Raw genomic sequence first — 24,399 nt, 5'->3', positions numbered from 1 at the left:
ACACAACACTATTAATATGTTATCAATACTTCTATTTTGTTTGTTATACATTATAAACTGAATTCCTATTTATCTTTAAGTGGTTCTTTAGCTTTGATTATTTTTTGATCAAATTTATTAATATATAAATATTTATAAAGATATTTGTTTTTAATTATTATATTTTAAAAATAAAATTATATAACTATTTATTACCAAAAAAAATCTAGATTTATTTGTGCATTACGTAAACATTGTGTCAAATATATTTGTGTATAAAATATTGTAAATTTAATATGATGTCAATCATATATACTTTTCTATACGGTATATACCAGCATTTAATTACCAATTGGTGTCAAATGACAGGAACAAGCAATTGGCAATCGGAAGACATCCAAATGGATACCTCTATCGGCAGTCCAGACAAGAAGTCGCTCATTGCTATACTTTTGAATACATGAAGATTTATAATAGTTGTTAACACTTGTATGACATTCACTCGACTCATACCTAAAAATTTAGTAATTAGTAAATTAGTAATAATCGGAAAATATTACAAATAATCCAAATCAATACATACATGCATTCCTCGATACGGATATGTTGTTTAATGTCAATACCCCGATAGGAGTCATTCAAATTTAGTATAACTCTCCAGAAGCCATCATTATTGAGAGCCCGCATCGGTTGTATATATGATACATATGAAGGACAGATATAACCAGCAGTTGTTTGTTGCAAATTATCGGTTGACGACAAACTCTGGTCTGAGTTATCGTCGTTCTGTAAATTGTTGTCTTCATCACTGTATATAAAATTTTCATCCACTTCTTTGGGAATGCCGTCCACTAAATCAAACGTTTCCGCAGATTCGGGTAGTATTTGCGTTAAAATATCCATTTGTCGGTCAATTGAACTCCTTATTTGTTTCCTAATTTGAAAGTCAAATATAAATTAATTAAAATTAATGATAACTTTTGAATTTGGATTTTGAAACATTAATACTCGGGATAGTTGTGGTCGTAAAAGCAGAAGGAATGGTCAGACGCACAGTCAGGGGTCTCATCTTCTTTATAGCTAAAGTAAAGTAAATGAATTTTAAAATTTCATTAATTATAATTAAAAAAAAATTTTATGATATAAACTTATGTACTGTTAATGAATTGGTTAATTTAAAGTTTCATTATTATAAAATCGTTTTATATATCGTAAATGATATTTAGTGTAAATGTATGAAAAAATTAGTACAATAAAATTATAGTCATATAAAATTATTTTAAATGTCTTTATTTCTACAATGATACTATACTATATTATACTACTGTATAATTTATAACTATAGTATCATCACTGTAATCATATATGTTAAAATCATTTTTTAATTTTTATACTTGTGTTATTAACTTATATTTAATAAATCTTCAACAGTATAATAAGCAAAAATAATAATTACCAGTATATAGAAAATAATTTATTTAAAAAAATTAATTAAGTTTGTTAATTAATTAAAAATCAATTTATATGTATACTGTATATTAAAAGTAATTAATTAATTTATCACTAAAAATCTCATTAAAAGTATGTTAAAAGCCTATAAATTTGATGACTAAATAAGTTTTAAAAATTACTTTTTTCAATCTAAAACTTTTTAATAAAACATACAAAATGTTTGTATAACTATTACTTTAAAAAATTAAGACAATCTTAATCATACTCTTTATCAGTCATGTCTTCATTTGATTCTTCGTTTGTCTTTTCAAAGTCATCGTTAATATCCATATACTCGGAGTCATCAAAATCATTGTAATCTTTGATTATTTGATCATTTTTGTAATTATTATTATCGACGTTATTATCATTTTTATTATTAATCTTATATTTTGAATAATACTTATTTGATTTACTTAGCGATTCATCAATTAAATATTTTGCCACATGTTTTGATTTATTAGTTTTAGGATTATATATATTAATATTTGAATTGAATTCTAGTTTTGGTTTAGTTTTCTGTGAATCGTCTAAATATTGATTATTATTATGAAATTTAGGCAATATTTCACTCTGTTTTGAATCTCTATTAATTGCAATCGACTCTAATTGCTTATGTCTTTCGGATATATTATTATTAAAATTTTTATAAAATAGTGGATCGCTTTCAATATAAACTTTTATCCCGGAGCTGTTATTCAAATTATTATTTATATTATTTTGATAATTACTCTCTAATTGTGATTTTGGTACCAAATTAGTGTCAAACAGTGGAGATAAGTTATCATCTGTAGAACCGTTAATCAATTGATTTGCAACTTTGAAAATGTTTAGACCTAAAAGCTTTTAAAAGATTGTTTCAAATTAAAAAAAAATGTTAGATTTTGGAAAAAAATCAATTATTCTTTTTATAGTTAATTAGTTCAACATTTTAAAAGTTCTATATATTTGATAAATTAATGAAATTATATTTCACAAAATTTTTACTGAAACTATAAAAAAAATTATTAGTATACAGTATATAAAAAAATTTACTTATAAAAATAATAAATCATAAATTTGATAATACAATTTTTAAAATTAGATTTAAATTAACATCTACTTATTCATTGTACAGTATATATATATATATATATATATATATATATATATATATATAAATTACTAATTAAATTTATGTAGATTTATGTAATATTTTAGTAATAAAATATTAATGTAAAATATTAGTTTTAAATATAAAAATATACTTACGAGCAGCATATCTATGATGAACATTAAGATTTTACATCAATTATTATAAAATATATATAAAACTAAAACACATTTTATCAAATCTGCATGTAATTGAAATTTGAGATAATTCATATTAAATAATTTAAAATAATTTTTAAAATTTACTTATTTAATATTAACCTAATTAGCAAACTTAAATTTATTTCCTATAAGTTTTAGATATAATTTTTACAATTAATTATTAATTGTTAACATTAATGAACACTAGTAAGCAAACAATATTTTCATAACATAAATACATTTCATAGATGTTCATAAACCGTATACTAAATATTGTAATATTAAACAGTGAATCGCATTTTGCTTTGAATTCATGCGAATCCAACATTTATTTTGGATTAATTAAAATGTAGTATTAATTGAATAGTAATTTAGAGAAAATATTTGTTACATTTTACGGAAGATATTTATTTATATTAACAATTAATGTAATATTTTGTTAGTTTATTTAATTAAACTTTACTTAATATTATAGTATTCATTATATTTGTCCTTTTAAAAATTAATTGTTATTATATAATATTTGATAGATTATATTTTGCATATTATACAAAAAATTAGTTTATTAATTAATAAATGCATAAAAATAATTTATTTATTATATTAAATATATTGTAAAATGATATAAAAATATATTAGTAAAAACATTTCCTACGATTTATTACAAATCATTGATACATAAAATAAGTTATTAAACTTTTAAAATAATTTAATTAAAAGAATGACATAATAATATTTACATAACTTTTATAAGTAATCGATTTTTTATTTGTATAATTGTTTATAAAAAATTTTGATATACAGATATTTACATTTATTAGTGGATAACTATTGGAAACACATTTCAACGTCAACTTCTATGTATTAAATACGAAAAAATTGCAAACTCTTTGAATCAAACATATGAGGACAGACTGTCTTATGTGACCATTGATGGTAGTGATGGTAATTGGTTGACACAATTATTTATATTCAATCAATCACTCATATAATATTCACTTTTAAAGTTAAATGTATGATATAAACAAATAGAAAGCAGATCCTAGGTATTAGTCAAATTAAAAATTATAAATCACAGTTCAATAAAAAACCAATTATTATGAGTATAAACTAGAATTTGCAAAAAAGAGAAATTTCTTGAAAGTTTCTAAAAGAAATTTCTATCTAATGGGATCCCACATTAATTTTGTTCTCTCGATACTTGTTATATTGAAACAATTCATTATAACTATAAATATTAACTAAATTTTATTATTAGTATTTTAATTTATATTCAAAGTAAAAAAATAGTTTATTTAATTACATTATACAGTATATAATATAATAAAAATAAATAAGTTATTAATATAACTAAAATTTTTTCAAAAACTTTAGTATAATTAGATAATTTTATTAATTTTTTTAAATAAAAATCCCATTAATATAGTATTATTGTGTATATTATGTATCATTATGTACAGTATAGCTATAGCTATATAGCTATAGATATGGGGATCCCATAGTATAATGATAAAGTTAAATTTCTATAGAAATTTATTCCTGAGAAATTTCTAGAAATTTTCTTAGAGAAACGTATTAGAAAATATCTATTTGCCCATTTCTAGTATTAAAAAAAATCAACCAAAACTAGATGGGAACAGGAGTAGACACTAATATGACAAGTATTTATAAAATATAAAAAACAATATTCAGTAAAAGATTAATTAAAATTTATGCTTACAATTATAATTAAAAGAAAATAAATAAATAATTACAAAAATTATAATTTTTATTATTCTATAATTTATTAATTAAATCAAATAAATTTAACTACAGGTAATGAATCTATAGTATAAACAATATTTTAAAAATTTATATAAACATAATTTATATTATTATTATTTTGCATAACAAGAGCACTCGTTGGGCACATAAAACCAATCGCTTTCAAACTTATTATTATTAAATATTATCAATGGTTTTAAGCTATAATTTTGAATACATTTTGACGAAAATTGTCGGGCAATCGGTTCGCACTCTTTTTGATCGCTAAAAAGTGATGAAAATAATCAATAAATGTTTTTTAAAAAATAAATTTAACAAAACTAAAGATTTATTGCTATATGTTTTGAAAAATATAGTAAACATTACCTGCATTTTGTGAGATTAACTCTTTGTTCAACAAAACCATTCAATTGAGTGATTACTTTCCACTGACCGCCGATATTCTTGGCTCTTAACGGAAGTATTGTTAATATATGAGAACTACACGAACCTCGCAATGAATTAACAAACGATTCTTCATTAATCTCTTGATTTTCGGTATTATTTTGTTTTTGGTTTGGATTAGTTGGTAATGATTTTATTAGATTTTCGATGAATCTCATTGTATCCATATTTGTCAACATTTTTCTCATTGATTCACTTTTTAAAATTTTTTTTATCGTTTAAAAATATTTAGTACATTAGACAATATATTATAATAATTTATTTGATACTTACAGTGGATATTCGTCGTCAAATTGATAGCAAAAGTTTTCAATTGAACTCATTTGTGAACATTTTGGTTCAATTATTTTTGACATCAAAAATAATTTATTATTATTATAATTTGTATGTTTCAAATTGGAGTAAATATTTGGCAATAAATGTTTGAAATAAGTTTTTTGCAAATCTTTTGCTGAAAAATTATTCTCATCATTAGTTTCATTAAAATCATTAATCAATAAATCATTTTTTTCAGACAAATCTCGTTGAGGACGTGTCCGTACATATCTTTTGGTGGGTTTACTTGAATTCATAAAATAATTTACATTATTATTATTAGCGATATTTATATTTGGTTGTTTTAAATGATAGACATATGAATTGTTCAAATCCATGACCATATCATATATGTGATTATCTGGCGATTGATTTTTTACATTTGTATAACTTTTTTCATTCAAAACATTAGGAATATTAACTCTTTTGGGAACTAATGTCTTATTTTGTGAGTTATAGCGTCTCTTAATTGACACCAATTTAAGTCCAACTTTATTATTATTTCGATTATTATTTATACGATTTTGAGATTTAGGATTTTTATTAATATTATTTGTTTTATTATTATTACTATTTTTAATGTTTTCGACTACTATTGTCCTCGACTTTAAACTAAACGGTTTATACCACAAATTAAAATTATCAATAGATTTGATCTCAATTGTATTATTTTTGTCTTTATTATTATTATTATTAAAATTCAATGAAGTGTTATTCATATGATTTCTATTTGATTTCTTATTTTTTATTGAATCAGTTTTTGTGAGAATTTTCTTGGATTCGTCTCCAAACTCATCTCTTGAACCCTGACTCTGATGACTAAATTGATTTGGATTTATATGATTGCCATGAATTGAATCCATGTCGTAGTCATCATTATGCAAATCAGTTGGTGAATGATTAGGTAATGAATTTGAATTATTCGGTGAATATGTGTCAGACTGTGGATAATCATTGTTATCATTATCTGAATGCGAGTCATATGAAGGCGGTGTTTGCTTTCTGGACTCATATTCCGGTTCATCATATGGTGTGTCAGCTGAAGGTGCGGATGATTGATGTGGTGTTTTGGTGTGACTGTCAGTTTCGCTTTTATCTTTTGTATGATAGTAGTCATAGTCGTCGTCAATCGGTTCAGATGACGGTCCAGACGATGACGTTTTGTTATAAATGCTGGGATTCAGTGAATCTAAAAATGATTGATCGCTTGCTATTAGACTTTCAAAATTGTTTGGTAATTGAGATAATGTACCCAAATATCCTTTGGCCTGTTGTGTCTCAATCGACTGCTTCCTGGGAAAGTCGTGTTCATGTCTGCTCATCGGTTTATCCATTTGATTGCTGTCACCTCCACTGTGGTTAATGCTGTAAGAATAATCATGTCCAACATTAGCATCATTTTGTGGTCTTAAATCACTGTTTAGATGATAATAAGGGTGATCTTCGTTGGATTCATTATTTGGTTTATCTAAAGGACTATTTTGATTGTAATAATCATAACCATTATAATTGTGATCTTCAGTATCCGAAGATGATTGAGGAGGTGGTTGTTGTTCACTATCACTATCCATACCATCATTTGATTCACTATCAGTTTCATAATTCAATTCTTGTGGACTCTCATCAGGCTTTTTATAATTTGTTTGTCTTCTTCCATGATATGGCCGAATATTATCCAATTGTTCATTATGTGGATCAGCATTATTATCGTTGTTATTACCATTATTATAATAATCTGATTCATTATAATCCTCATTATTATTATTTAGAGAACTTTGCTTTTGATCGCATGGCTTGTTTGGCAGCGGAGACTGTTGTGGAGGAGGACTGTCATAAATATCTGGACTTTTACTATCTGGTCTCATATATTCATTGCCATTATTCATTTTATTATTAGTTTTCATATTATTTTTTGATTGCAATTGAGATCTGTAATAATTATTTCCATTATTATTATTATATGTTGAGGTATGGTGTTTATTATTATCATTGTTTTGATGTATAAAACTATTAGAAATATCTTTAGCAGACTGTCCACTACTTTTACGACCTTTTTGATGGTCTGAATTTGATTTACTATTAGGTGAATGCATATTATCTGAAACTTCATCAGCCAAAAGATATTTTTTAATATTACTATTATAGCTATTATTTGCAATATTTTGTCGTTTTTTATTATTTGGTTGATTATCTCTGTCCAGATAAAGACCTTTATTATTAATATTGTTATTAATTTTTTTATTGATATTATTATTATTATTATAATTATAACCCTTTTGTTTGTTTTTTAATTTACAAATACTTTGATCGCACGGAGATCTTTCAGCTATTCTTTGTTCCTCTACTTTCCTCTTAAACTCGTCTTCGGCTATCTTTCGCTGATTAGTCGCCCATTCATCAGATTTCGGCTCATTAGAGGTAAGACCTGAATTAAAAATAGGTTCATCTGATATGTGGTCATCGGGTGTCGGATCGTCGTCATTCATAGGTGTGTTTGAATGATATTCTTGTATTTGTTGGAACTCTCGGGAACCACTATTAGGTCTTTGACGATACGTTTTTGGCAATTGTTTAACTTTTTTAGTCTTTTTCTTACATTCTTCAGCTTCTAAATCGTCATTTAATGTCATTAGTCTATCGATCTGTTTATTTTCATCCGTGACAAGTGTTTCATTGGTAATATCACTAAACTCTACACTTTTTGTGTCTCTTTTTGTTTTATTGTGATTTTGTAGTCCTTCTTGAATGGCATGTGATGCCAGTCTACGACTGTCTACTTTTGACTGATCCTCATAATACTTCATTATTTTATCCCCGGAACCGATCTCGGGTTTTGTTTGGTGAAAATCTGTAGGATTTGTTTGAATCTCATTTTTATTGTGAATTTTTTCAATTTCCGGATCCTCTTGAATGATGTCATCACTTGGTATGGATTCTTCAACAGGTGGTCTATGATAACCAGGTGGTGGGGATTGACTGTCATGTATATCGGGTCTCAATTGTTGTTCATTGTCTGGATTATCAACATTTGTTTGATCAGTATTTTCATTATTTTTATTTAATAACTCATTATCATAGTTATGATTTGGATGATAAATATTTTCATTATCATTATCAATATGGTTATTATAATTATGATTATTATAATTGTCATTATTATAATTGTCATTATTATAATTGTTATTTGTATGAAAATTATGATTTGCTTGATTATTATTATTATTATTTTTATGTTTGTCATCATTTAAATAACTGTTGCTTTTGTAATCTTTATTAGTTTTATCATTTATATTATCCATATTATAAAGTGAGTGATAATCCGGTGAATTATTGTTTTGTTGTTGATCTGCATTTTCATTATCATAATCATTGCCATCGACGCCGTTATTACCATTGTATGGGTGATTATCTTCATGACTAAGAATGTGATCATTTGGTCCGCTAAACCCTTTGTTTGGATGTCTGTTCTGTTTGTCAATTGGTTTATCATATTTTTCTTCTATATTTTTATCATAATGTCTGTTATCTTCAACATTGGTATCAAATTTTTCATCAGTCGGATCATAATCATGTTTATCAGTAATTTTAGATTTCAATAAATTGTAAGTCCTATCAAATTGTTTTTTATTTTCATTATCTGATTGATATGTATTATGTTTATGAAAATTATTTTTATCATCATCTGAATCGCTGTTTGAATCACTTAAAAGATATGACTGATTGTCGCTATCATTACTATTGTGTGTTGTCTTAATTGACTTATCTTTAGGTTCAAGTTTTTCATAGTTTTGGTCAAGACTTTTGGTCATCTGTTTTATATTTTGAACACTATTGGGAAATTGATCCTTATATTGATTGATCATATATTTGTCGCCAAATGGATCATAATTTTCGTCATCATTAACCAAAATATTGTTTTTATCATTTAATTCTTTTTTACGTTGAATTGGATTTTCTGGTGAATTAAAAGTATCGTAACTTTTATTATTATTTAATTTATAATTGGGTTGTCTTTGACTAAAATCTTTTTCTAGAAATTTATTATTATTTTTGTGACTATTATTATCTGAAGAGAAGACTTTTGCTGGAAAATCGTTGTCATTATCTGTTGTGTCATCAAATAATAGCTGACCTTTTAATGAATCGTTTATATCATCTTTGTATATAATTTCTGAAAAAAATATTTTAAATAAATTTAAAAACATTTTTATTATGTTTTAGTCAGAAATTTATTAAAAAACAAACCATTTGTTGGTTTTGGTGTCGACATTACTCTTTGTGAATCAAAATTGTTAGTAATATCTCTGATGGAGTCTTGTATTGAATTTGGTCTAAATTTTTTTCGTCTTCTTATCGGCTCTTCATTAGACATTGTTTGCTGCATTTGATTCACTAAATGCGGTGGACTTTCATTGGTTTCTTCATAATCTTCTGGACTTATTGTTGTGTACTCGTCATTGTTACGCAAAATCTCACTTTGATTTTCATCTTCAGGAGCGGTGTCTTGACGTTCATTGATTTCATTGACTTGCGGATCATTGTCTGAACTTATTTCATGACCTCTTTCTGAACCTCCTTCTGGACCTCTTTCTGAACCTTCTTCTGGTCCCTCTTCAGGTCCTTCTCCCGGTGGATATCCGGGTGGATACGGAGCATCACTATAATCTTCCTCCGGTATCTTTATCTCATCTTCCATAGATTTCAAGTCCTATATTATATTATATTAAATTATTTATACATTTATTTATTTATATAAAAATTCTAGAATAGAGATATCAAATTAAGTACAGTATATAAAGTATAGTACAATACATGTTTGTTAAACTATATTTAAGTGTCAAATAATAAGTTGCTTTTATTTATACAATATATTTATTTAATAAATATCTATATAAATAAAAAGATATGAACATAATTACTAAAATTAATATCTAAATTATTTTTTATTTTTACTATTTATTTATTTTATTTACTTATATTGAAAAGTTATTTTATTTAATATAAAAATATTTATATTTAATATATCAAATCTATATTCAAATTATTGAAGAAATGTAAGTAAAATAATAATAATAAAAAATATTCATATATTTATATATATTGAGTGATATATTTGATTTGTGACACAAAGTCTTAGCACATGACTTATGGTTGCATTGAAAGCGGTTATGGCTTTAGAGTTGATTCACAAAACAGAGAGAAGACTTGCGATCGATATTCAAGGCGTTTGTTATGAGAAGTGTTTGACACAAAAATAAACTATTTTTCTTAATAAACATTATATTTAAATGAATGTCATTTTTAGTTTAAATTTTTAAGTAAATTTAAAATTTCCTTAAAATTTTTACGTTTATTTATCTATATTATCTAAGAGTTGTTTTGGAAAAATTTGCAAAACTGTATAAATTATAAAACTAAAGCTTAGAGTTTTTATGTTTAAAATAAATATTCTATATATTCAGTAAAATAAAATGCAAAATGTTTAGTCACTATTTGAATATTTATTTAATTTATTTCTTTAAAAATCGCAAACACTATTTTAAAAGATAAATTAAATAAAATCAACTTTTAAATAGTGTAATATTAAATTGTAATTTCTATTATAAATTAAAATTTTGTTAACAAAAAAATTTACAATTCACTTTAAATTAATTTACATGTAATTTTAATTAAGTGCTATTTTATACAAATGTATTAAATAAATAACATTTATAAATGATTTCGAAACTATCTTTCAAACATATAAAGCAATAAATTTTGTCGAAAAACAATTGTATGACTTATTTTTTAATTAAACCTTTAACATAACAGACTAACATAACATATATATATATATTTTTGAACAAAAGGTTTGTTTCTGTAGGGAAAATAAAAATCATTTGATTGAATGATTATATAACAGACAAATACGTGTATAAAAGCAAATATTAGTGAATTGATTGAAACGGAAAGCAAAAGTACAACTAATCCGAAATCCTCTCGAAAGCAATTTTGAGCGCAAAAAACACTTTCGGAAAATAAGTTTATCGTATATTTTGTTGGACTATAAATCTTTCGTCTATTTAGAAAAAATAAAGTATTTTATTACACAAAACATAAATTTTCAATTTTTATTAGTGTTGTTGAAAGAATATTTCAATGGATAATAATAATAAATTGTTTTCATTTTTTAAAATCTTTATGAAATGCGTTATGCAATGAACTTAAGCCATTAAAATATAGTATAAAATATATTTCATTATAACAATACAATTTAGACAATAAAAACATAAGATTATGTTTAGCCATACCTGCAATAGTACTTTGCCGAAGATATCGTCGTCATCTGAATCACTCTTATCCATGGCATCCAACCGACCGCTGGCTATACCCCGATGAATATATCTGTCTTGTTGTTCAAGTAGATCAATGAGTTGATCCAAATTTCTTTGGTCGTTCGCTACGTTCGGCTCTCTGGTCAACACTACCGACAAATGATGACAGATGTGAAACAATGCCAACAAAAATATTGATTTCTGTATGTTATTCAACAACAAAAAATATTAGACATTTTTACATAAAAACGTTTATAAAATGCTAAATATTTAGTATTCAACAAAAAATTATTATTCATGAATTGATACCATTTCTTAATAAAAACAGCTTAAACGGTATTTAAGCTCAGCTTTCATTTATTTAATATTTCTTTCTGTATATTTTATAATAACACTATATAATAATAATAATAATAACATAATATTTTAATGTCTAAAAATTTTTCATTTAGTTTTCAGCTCTAATGGTGACTTAAAATGAATGAAAATTTTAAATTTACTAAACTTATAGAAAAGGTTTATTTCATTGTTTTGTTTTCACTTTTTTTCAAATAAGATATTTTTTAGTTTATAAAATGTGTTTTCATTTCAATTGTTTAGTAAATTTTGAAACCACTTTTTTTTGTTTTGTGATTTTTTTTTGTCAAGTAGTCAAATAAAATGTTTTGATGTTATATAAAGAGATTACTAATTAGCGCAAAACAGATAAACCAGTAAAACAAGATATACAGTATTATATACAGTAGTTATAACTTATATTATAGAAAGATATACTCTATATAATAGTATCATATAAATTATATACAGTAGTTATAGTGTAAGGTATATACAGTATTAATATATTGATTATAATAAACACAATTCAAGGACTGATGAGTGTGAGAGACTGGCACTAAATGTATGTCTATTTTGTAGGCGAATCGGTTGTTCAGGTTTAGTGAATCCGTCAAATGGATTGCCTTTAAGTGCAAGACCTACCGTACCATTGAAGCCAATTGATGTCTATTGAGGTTTAATGAACCGAAAGTCACTTCAGTAATCAACGCTTCAAAATGATGTCAATCATATCATTGGACACTATTTTCGTGGATTTGATTTTATATAAAAATATTTTCACAATTAAGTTATTTTATTCATGTATTATATTTTTGATATAACACTTTCTTTTTTGTTGTTTACAAATCTATAGATAAACTTTAAAAAAATAAATATACTATAATGTAACGCTTTACTGAATTTAAACAGTAATTAAATTTAATTGAAATGTCTTTTTATTGTGTTTAATAAATTTACTTTCTATTTTTATATATCAATTTAATTTCAAATTTAATAAATCAATCAATAATAATTTTATTAAATATTATATTATATTGATTATTATAAAAAATAAATGTTTTATTATATTTTAAATTATACTTAAAATAGTTTATTTTATTATATAAATTACTTCCACTTAAAAAAATTTTTATAAAAAAAGTTATATTCAATAAAAATATTAATTAAAAAATTTTTGTAATATTTTTTAAATAAGATTTGTTTGAGCATTTTAATATATTTAATTAGTATAAAATTATTAATATCTGTGATCTTTTTATAAATTATAAAATAAAATAGTTTTATATTAATTTGTGTTATACTGTATATCAAATATAACTACATTTTGTCATTTGTCGCTACATATAAATATAAAAAAATGTTTTAAACCCTAAGGTATTTGAATTGTCACCAAAAATATGACAGTTTTTGATGCGGACTTGAAAAGGATAGTATAACTAAAATATAAGATATTTTTGAAAAATTCTAAAATAATTGATATTCTAATAAAAATGTTAAATATTTTGTTAAATCTATATTTATATTATCATATATTAATTTATATTTGTATTTTGTTAATATGCATCTTTTGAATTAAATTTTTTTGTCTAATATAAAAAATTAATTAACAAAACATGCAAACAAATACTATTTAAATATTTATTTCATACATTTAAAATTTAAATAAATTCATATGCATTTCATGAACATAAAAATTAGTTACGCTATTATTTTTAATTATACAGTATATCATAGTTGATAAAATATATATATTTATATAAATGATTCATTATTTAATATTAAATATTATGCGCACAATATTAAATAAAGAATTTTATTATTGAAATAACATAAAGATATCAATTATAAAAAATAAAATTTTATAATATAAAAATATTTTAATTCGTTAGTATTGTTTTTAATTTTTAAAAAATATTTAAATAAATTTGATATGTGTTTTATAATTAAAATTTGTTTATATATTTATTTTGTATAATTCTGTAAAATTATTGAAATTATTAGAATTTTTAAGACAATAATTTCCATAATTTAATTTATTTATTTTATTATAATAATATTTTAATTCTTTAAATAATTGATTAAATAATATGTTATGTTGAAAGTTATAATATTTCAATATATTTTTAACATTTAAAATTATTTTTATTATTAATGTTATATAAATATTTATTAAATAAAAAATAATATTTGATTTGTTTATATACTCTAATATTGTAAATTTATTTACAGTGCTAAACCTTAATAAGTAATAATACTATTTATTTAATGCAATGTATGACAAAATATATTAATGTTAGTTTTTATTTGATGTGAATTAAAAATAAATAGTTAATGAATACATACTCAATGGACTTAAATTAAATAAAACTTTTATATAAATCTGTTTCTGAGATTTGTTAGGAAAAAATTATATAAAAAATAAAAGTAATTTAATATAATTTTATTTGATACCGACTACTATTTACTTATTTGTAATCAAATGAATAAAATATGTGATTGAGTTTCATAAATAAATTGTATATTTGTATACTATATATATATACAGTACGGTATATTGTACTGTACTGTAATTTATATGTGTGTATAATTTCTTTTATATCTTATAAAGTAAAGTATAATATAATACTTAATTATAAGTTTGTGCTAAACATATTGTTGTTATATTTGTATTTATATACACAATATCTACCGTTTGACACATAGATCTCTCATTATATGATTACATTCAATGATATGGTGTATATCTGATTATTTGATGATAAATATTATGTGAAAATAGTGGTTCAAAAGCTTTTCTTAAACGATACTCTCTTCTCATTAGTTGAGACATTGGCTGTCGTATTGCTACCCAACCCCTGGAGAAATGCTTGGATAGCATCGCCTAATAATAAAGGATCCAAATTAATATCATCCCATTGAACAGCCTGTGCTGAACAAGCATTGGTATCATTGCTCTCATTAAAACCACTAATATTATCATCAGTAGTAATATCTCTAGTGTTCACTAAATTAGTTTCATTGAATGCAATTTTTCCTCTCATTTTGACTTTGCATTTACTGTTTGGTTCTGTCTTTAATTCAATCGCACAATCATTTTGGACAAACATATCATTTGAATTAGATTTTACTGAAATATCACAACTATTTGTTGAATTACTGTTTGTTAATATAATGTTAGGAATGTATCGATTTTTAGAGCAATTTTCTCGTTCACAGCATTCGTGACATTCAGTGCCAGCCTTTGTATTAGTCGTCGTCTCTTTCGTCTCGTGTCTTAAACACTGACAGTATGAAGAAGAAGAAGATGTGGACGCCTTTTGCTCGCTATTTAACACATAAGATGTTGAGGCGCCTGAAGTCACGTCAGACTGGATGGCATCCGCAGCACATAATGTGTCAACACTTTCTTCCTCTTCAATATCATTGACAATCGTTTTAATTTTTACAGTATTATTGATCCCTTTAGAAGCTTCCGATAAAATATGCATTAAATCCACTTTTTTACAAACAATCCCTTTTACGGGTGAACTCTTTTTATTGAGTTTTGATTCAGAAAATGTTGTGTCAATTGATTTCTGATCCAACTGTGATGCCATTGATTTGTCTGTTTGTTTGTCCGCATTAATGTTTAATTCTTTGACTGTGTCGTCATTACCAGTGATATCTGTCTCATCTTTATTACTTCGTTTGCGAAGTAATGCTAATTTTCCTTTCAATAGTTTCCATTCACTACCTTTAGATGACTGTCCTCTAGTATCCGGTACTGATTGGCTTCCTGTGCGGTCAGCATTTAAAGATAGTCTGGTGTTTGTATCGCATTGTTTGCGGCTTAACTCGTGACCTGAATTGATAATTGATAGCAATTGTGTAACATTTGGTTTCTTTGAAGAACTCACTCCTTGAATGTCAGACAAAGTTCTGGTAAAGACTTTTGAATTTTTTAAAACCACTCTTTCCTCGCATTTCGTCATTCTTTGAGTATCATCTCTATTGTTGTTTTGACTTTTCATTGATTTTATCCTCAATTTATCCCAATTTTTACTGCTTTTATTTAAAGGAAATCCCGTTTCTTTGGTTTTGCCATCACTTTGAGTGATATTTGTTGAGTTGACATCTCTTATATTCACACCATTGACGCTATTCGTGTGGACGTCTTGTTTAGACTCCCTGTGCTGCTGTTCACTGCCTCTCAGCGACATTAATACATTTAATCTTTTATTAAAATTGTGTTATTTATATATACACTCAAAATTCAGTTAAAATTAAGCTTTGAAAATAACGTTAAGTCACAGCTTAGCATTAAAACCATTAACTGCAAAAAATAATAAAAATTTGAACAAAAGTTAATTTTTTATTATAATTTTTAATTTAATTTAATAGATGTTAGTATAATACAACACTAAAGTGAATGAAGAAATATAAATATAAAATCAAATATAATAATAAAAACAGTGATTCAAATGTTTTATAATAAAACATGCATTTCTTAAACACTAATTGTATAGAATATAGAGTTCATTGATCACTAAAGCCTATTGTATATAATTTATTAGATTTATAAATAAATAGACAAATATTGTATTTTGATGTCAGATACTGTTGTAATAAATTTTCACAATTAAAGATCAATATCTCTTTTTTGATTTTACTTTACGTCTATAACTGGAAATCAATTATAATTCTGTCACATATGTCATGCTTTTTGATGGATCTTTCATATGGACAGCATTTTATTTCTCTTTCTTACACAAACACACACACATACATACATACACACACATACACACCCACACACACACAATCATATCACATAATGTAAAATAAAATATAGTAAAGTATTTGCTTATTTAACTGAAATTAATAATAGTAAAGCAAAAAAATGTATATGCTTTATAAAATTTGCTTTTGTTAAATAATTTTAATATTTATATTATGATTTATTAAACATTAGATATTAATACAATTCTAAACATACAATAATTAATTCATTATTAATAAAATGTGATGATATAGTATTAATTCATTTAAATATTCAAATTACATTTCAAATTAAATTGCTAATATATTAATATGTATTTTAATTTATACAGAAATTAAATTAATTATTAACTCATTGTTTTTTAGTAATTATAGTAATTCTAAATAGATTGTATAATCATTTATTTATTAAAAATATATCCCAATTGTATACTTTATTAAACTATAATACAATGAAAATAGTAAAAATATTTATTTGAATTTCAATGTTGTCTTAAAACAATTTATAAAATTCATTTTCATAAACTAATAATTAATTATGAATTAGAAATGTTATTATCAGGTAAATAACTAAAGTTATTATAGTGACTATAATATAGTTCATTATAATACTGCAATATTTCATATGAACAAGTTTTTATAATTGTAAATTAAATTTAATGAATTGATTCAAAATATAGTTAATTTAATAAATTGTTGCAATACTTTAACATTACAATACTAATTGTAAATAAAAGATTACTATTAAAAATACTGTATAATATTAAAATATTGGCAACAATTTGTAAAATTAACTTTATTTTTGAATCAATTGATCAAGTTTAATATACAATTTTCAAAGCTCATCCCTGTGTTAATAAATAATTTGTTTTAAAAAATAATTAATTATGAGACAATTTTTCATTAAATTTTAACTAAAAAATATTTATTATCAAAATTAACAACAAATTAGATAATAAATTGTAATGCGTTTTGTTAAAGAAATTTTACGTTCAATAAAATGGTAATGAATTACAACAGTCTTTATTTGCTTTTTGTTAATATTGTATTAGTTTTTTGCTCACATTTTTCTCTCTAATTAGAAATTTAACACAATCATATATATATATATAATATACGGTACAATATATTATATAATATTGATTATAATAAGTAACATAAATATAAATATTAATTAAGAATAATACTGTATATAAAGTTAGTTTTTAACAAAATATTTCTATAAAAACATTTATATTAATTTATTATCTATTAAATTAAATTATTTTGATAACTTTTGCAAAGCTTATTTATTTAAAGATTTATTTATAGATAAAAAAATTGTAATAAACAATGTGTGTCTAACTACTTAATAATACAATTTAATCAGTAACTATTGTGACAAATAGTAACAAATTTTAAATAAATAAACTGTTTTAATTATATTGCTTTTTGAAAAATCTTACATTTTATAAATATTTTAGTAAATTTTAATTAAAGTAAATTCCGTATTTTTAAAATTTTTATATTTATTTTCTATTCATACTATACTTTCTTAAAAAACATTTATAGATAAATATAATATCGTCAAAAAATACTAATGAATAAATGCCTTATTTAGTGAATAACATTTATATCAATAAATACCTACAAAACTATAATATAATGATTATTAAATAATATCAAATTAATTATAATACAAAATTAACAATTTATAAATTCGAAAGTTCAACTTTTAGTTTACAAATATTTTTTATTAGCATTTACTATCATTTTATTTTAATCACTTAACATTTTCTGTAATTTCTTAAAATATCAAATTAATATTTTTATGTATAAATATTACTATATTATACAAATATTTCCCATCATATTTATCATACAATATTATTGATATCTAAACAATTTATTAATTTTAAAAACTCTAATTCCCAAAATCATGATTTTTATTAATAAATTATACTTGTTTTTCAAAAATAATATTATAAATAAAAGCTTTTTTAAATAATAAAACATATATAATATAATAAATTATTAATCATTTAGTTAATGTATTTTAAATCTAGTTATTTATATCAATTATTGATAACACTGTATTTTTTTCAGTGAATAATCTAAATACTTTTGGCATCTGTAAAATGAGAATAATTTAATAAAAGTGTAATATAAATTTACAATATTGGCTATACTTATTATATTAAATAGTTAGTTTATTTTTGTAATATTATTTTATGTGATTAGATTTATATTATGTTACAAAAAACGATAATACAATTTTTATGTTATATAATATGTGAAAGATTATCAAATAATTATTGTTAGAATTTTTAAGCTATTCTATACAATTAATGACATAAAAATATAGTTTTGAATCTACTAAGTAATTAATTAGAAAAATTTAGAATTTAATTATTTAAATATATTTTAAGTAAAATGTCATTAAAATAAAATATTAATATTTAGCAAAAAAAAAGTAAGCCATGTGATTTTAGTAAAAATATCGACCAAACATAAAATATTTGTCAGATTTTTTTCAATAAGATTTATAAAAATTATATTTATATATATATATATAACTGTTTTACTTTTATATAACTGAATAACAAAAAAAAATCTCATGTAATTTTTATCAAAAAAATATGTTTTTATATATTTTTTAGAAATCACATAAATCTCGTGTATCAAAAGATTTTTTAATTTAAAATTCATATTTTTTATTATTCATGCTATAAAATATTAAAAAGATTTAATGGAAATGCATTTAATGCAATAAATTTAAAAATAATATCAATGAAACAATATATAGTTTCCGAAAAATGCTTATTAAATAATATACTGTATTTGACTATTCATTATTGTAATTCAATAGTAACGTTTGTAAATTACAGTATATTTTAAAATAATTATATACAATAATTTTAATGACAACAATCATAATTTTAAAGTTTTATGTTTATGAAATAAGCCATAATAATGATAATATACTGTAAATAAATCATATTGTTGTGTATGTAATTGACATAAGTTTAACAAAAAATAAATAATAATAATAATAAAAATAATAATAATAATAATAATAATAATAATAATATACAGTGCTTTTTAAAATGCATTAACAATTCCTTACAATAAAAATTCTTTAGAATTTATTATTTAATAAAAGCCAAAAAAAAATTTTTTGTTTGCAACTTATTTGTTAATATCTTAATTAATACATTATTTTATTACAATTAGTCAATAAAACTCTATATAATATATTTATTCAAAAAAATATTTATTAAGAATATAAATGTAAAATTTAACTTTTATATAAATCATGCTAATCATTATAAAAAAATATAAATATTTATATAATAGTTAACATAATTAATATGGAAGTTATTTTCATAATTAAAATATATGTTTATATGTATAAAAGAATATAAATAAAATAAAATTTTTAAAATTTTGATATTCATCAGATATACATTAACTTTATGCCCTGTATTTGTATATGTTTTGTTAATTAAAATTATATAAACATAACTCTAATTTATAATAACATTTTAGTAAGTAAATTATTTTATTATTAGATTATTTTTTTAAACTAATTAGATTTTCTTTGAATTAATATAAAATTTTTATTATAAAAAATAGTTAACAAAATTTAATGTCGAAAACATTATTTTCATTATTAATAGTTTAATTTCCTAAAGAATATTTAAATGATAAAATGTACAAAAATATTATATTTAAAATAATTTTAACTAATTATACTTTTTATAAGTCTACCCAATCATTATAAAAATATATAAAACAACAGAAAATATCAAACAAACCTTTATTCTTATAAATGTTTTATAGTCGACACAAAACTGTATATATTATGGAATTGTTTGTGAAAATACTGTGCTTTTGTAAGCGAAAAATGTGAGACCAATTGAATTAATGTTGTGTCACAACATCAGCACAAATTCAACATCAATACTGCATTCAATTAATTCAATGCCTAAATCTAACGGTGCTCTCAAAGCATACTCACAGACAAAATGCGAGACCAGCGCTGCATCACTGAGTTTGCGGACTATTTGCCACTTATTTGTCAATTTGACACTCAATACCACTCCAGTGCTTATCTACTGTATATATATATATAGATAGACCGATACAAACATCGGTTTATTTAATTATATTCAATATGATTACTATTAATTAAATGATAATAATGTACATAATTAATATAATCTTTAATGTGATTTATTTTAAATATATTACAAATTTAATAGAATGTGAATAAAAACTATTGCTTATCAGTAATCATTACAATGAATACCTATGGATGGAGTTAAGGTGCCGGTCCTCTATACAACATCTCACACTTTTACTCTCTTACTCACTCACCCACTAACTCTCTCTCTCTCTCCCTCTCTCTCTCTCTCTCTCTCTCTCTCTCTCTCTCTCTCTCTCTCTCTCTCTCTCTTTCTTTCTTTCTTTCTTTCTTTCTTTCTTTACTTTATTAAAAAAATTAAATTTGAATTAGTGAATTGTTTAATATTATTTATTAACTGTTAATAATAAAAATTAGTAGATATTAGTAAAATGTTTTTAAAAATGTTAAAGTTTATATTGAAAATATATTTTTATAAAAATATTTATAATGGCTAAACAATTTTTTTTAAACATCAGATATCGATTTACTATTAGTTAAAATAATAAATGTAATTTTAATGTTATTTGTTATATACGAATTTAGTCTAAAAACAAATATGATATTATTTTAATTTATTTTATAATTAATTAATTAACAAATATAAAAAAATCTCATTCATTTTTATAAATTACATTATTTTTATGTTAATTTATTCAATTTTCTTCTTATAAAATTTTAATGATTCTTTAATAAGTTTTTAATTAGTTATAATGGAAATTATTAAATATAATTATTAAATATTTATAATTTACATAATAAATTAAAATTAAATAAAACTTTTAAATTAATTTGTAAATAATATTGATTTACATTTATGATATTAAATTTAACAATTAAATGCAACAATTTTGATTAGTGGTGTCATCTTTAGTTGTATAATACAGTTTGTTAAAGAAATCAATTTTGTGAATCAATCAATGAAATGTTTAATTACGTAAAAAATTTAGGATATTTTTTGATGAAATATAGTTTAAGATATCAAAAAATAAGTTTATGCAAATAATAATAATTTTCATCTGGTTTTAATATTACACAACATTAATAAAATAGAGATTTTTTTTCAAAAATTTAGTTAATTAATATTTTTGTTTAATTTTATAGATGTCTTATTTCTATTTTATGTTTAGAAAAAATTATTTTAAAAACTTTTTCTATATATAATTTATAATAAATATACTAATAAATAAAATTACTATTAAAACCACTAATAAATATAGAAATTAAAGTGATTTGATAAATTAGCTTGATCAGATTTTTTAGAGAGAAATTTTATGGGAATTCTTTCATGACTTCTCTGATTTTCAAATTAATATTTGTTCAAAAATACAATAAAATTCTATACCCCACCCATTACACCCCCTGACCAAAAAAAACTTGCTTAACCCTGATGTAAAATAAATAATTTATATTTTTAGTGTTGAAGATGAAACTTTGATTATTTCTTAATTTTAAATTTTGTTTTATTAACATATCTTTAATATTTTTTGCGTAACTAAACATTTATTTGATCCCTGATTTTTGATACACAATACAATAAATGCATTGTATTGTTATAACTTATAATATACAGGTATATACTGAATATATAAGCATAAAATATAATAATAAAAGTGAATTAATATTTGAAAAGATTTAGATATAGCAATGATTTTATTAGTTTATTTGTTAGTACAGTACACTAGACTACTACTAAATGGCATAAAAACAGTAATACTTTAAAAGCTAAGGAGAATCTGTTGATTCTGAGAACTTGAAGCCAACCAACCCTTGCCTCAGGCAATCACTTAGACTTGTTGTGGCCTCTAATGGGTTGACACCTGTTATTATTGTTAATAATAATAATAATAATCATTATTATAGTTCCATTATTTTGATGACATCTAAATATACTCCCATTTGTTAATAATTTAATGCATTTTCAACTTATTTCTATTATTAAATGAACTTAAATTGTTAATCCAAACAAAGTAATCACTTGACATAATTACAATTTGTTTATTTTGTCACGAATTTTATTATATTGTCACAGATTTGATATTTCTAAGCAAATATCACTAATAATAATTATTATTGCAGTTTATTCAGGGAAAAATAATTAGTTAAAAAATACATTATGCAATTGATTAGTTTGTTTTAGTGCCGTAAAGCAGCGCTAAGTATATAAATAAAACTTATGTATTTGTTTTAGGAATATACCATATCTTTGGCTTAGTTAGTCTAAATAGATGATCAAATTGGCCTTTAAATTGATTTTCTAAAGTATTTTATTTTACGGAATAATGAAATTATTTGAAATAAATATTTTGACTCTCGTTGTTGTTGTTATTGTTGTTATTGTTGTTGGTGTGACTATTAGTTATTAATCGTGTTATAGATTAAGGAAATGTTGACTACATATTCAGTACTGTATGTTATGTATGTATTTGAAAGATGATTGAGTTTTTGAGACATCAAAAGAGATGCCGCTATTATTTGCTTATATCATAGCTCAGGGCATCTCTTATATAGTATTGAATAAACTTTTTTTTTTGCCAAATAAGGCCATCGAAGCACTTCTTCAATCAAATATCACATTGTCTTAGATTTTTTCTCGCAATTCAATGGTATTTCAATGATATTGACTAACATTTAATATATAATAACGAGTGGTTTTTAAGGACCAATAAATGAGACACAGTTTACACAAACAGTTTGGTTGGGATAGAGTCGACAGTCTGAGAGTTTGAGTTGGTTTATGGTTTGCGTGTGTTATGACTGTTTGGGTACACATTTGATGCATATTTCTCGCATCGGATGTATCGCCGCCCAGAAGCTTATGTATTGTGTTATGTATTTGTGTATTGTATTATTATTATTAGTATTATTATTATTATTATAGTGTGTTATGCCATTTATGCATAGATGCCTGCATTTGCCAATGCACTAGAAGGTCAATGTGGTCACAAAGTGCTACGGGCTGTTTGTAATGATAAATCACTTCATAGTTAATATAAAACAAATAATGGATGCAAACCTTAAGTGTAATTTATGTTAATCAACATTCAAACCAAGTATTAGACATTACAACTAACACTAACATAGCATACCATTGCTGTTATGTTTGCTTCTAAACAATGTTCACATAAATATATATAAAAAGAAGAGAAAGAGAGAGTCAGTGAGTCTATGTATGTGTGTGTGTGGAGAGAGAGAGAGAGAGAGAGAGAGAGAGAGAGAGAGAGAGAGAGAGAGAGAGAGAGAGAGGAAGTACTGGCCTGACTGAGGTCTGAGGCAAATGTGTTGAATTGCAAGCCGTACTGTTGGCTGTACTGTTGGCTGTACTGATGGCTGTGCTGTTGGATGTACTCTAAGGCTATACTGTTGGTTGTACTGTAAGTTAGTGTAAGAAGTGCCACAACAAGTGCACGGATATAACGCTGTGTTTTAACGCTCTTATAATGCAAAATAGGCAACGATTTCATGAAAATAATTGACTACATCTTAAATACAGTACTGACAGCACACACAACGATCTGGGCATTAGTTAACAGGGATGTG

General features: G+C 23.1%; 1 protein-coding gene across 1 annotated transcript; it reads right to left on the bottom strand.

Annotated features, from left to right (window-relative positions):
- Nucleotides 1-320: 320 nt before the first annotated feature.
- Nucleotides 321-16,135, bottom strand: LOC128964087 (putative uncharacterized protein DDB_G0282133). The gene is made up of 15 exons (XM_054310646.1): nucleotides 14,744-16,135; nucleotides 11,577-11,801; nucleotides 9,532-9,994; nucleotides 8,990-9,457; nucleotides 8,540-8,812; nucleotides 7,589-8,299; nucleotides 6,079-7,390; nucleotides 4,894-5,166; nucleotides 4,745-4,791; nucleotides 2,722-2,732; nucleotides 2,202-2,313; nucleotides 1,697-1,790; nucleotides 988-1,059; nucleotides 563-913; nucleotides 321-492 (listed from the first exon to the last, which is right to left on the bottom strand). The coding sequence occupies exons 1-15, from the start codon at nucleotides 16,133-16,135 to the stop codon at nucleotides 321-323; spliced, it is 5,976 nt and encodes a 1,991-aa protein (XP_054166621.1).
- Nucleotides 16,136-24,399: the final 8,264 nt, after the last annotated feature.

Source organism: Oppia nitens, unplaced genomic scaffold (genome assembly GCF_028296485.1).
Source record: "Oppia nitens isolate AA-2021 unplaced genomic scaffold, nextdenovo-longstitch-racon4-pilon3 scaffold8_pilon_pilon_pilon, whole genome shotgun sequence".
Classification (NCBI taxonomy): Eukaryota; Metazoa; Arthropoda; class Arachnida; order Sarcoptiformes; family Oppiidae; genus Oppia; species Oppia nitens.
Note: the sequence above shows the minus strand (reverse complement) of the source record. Positions and strands in the feature narration are given on the sequence as shown.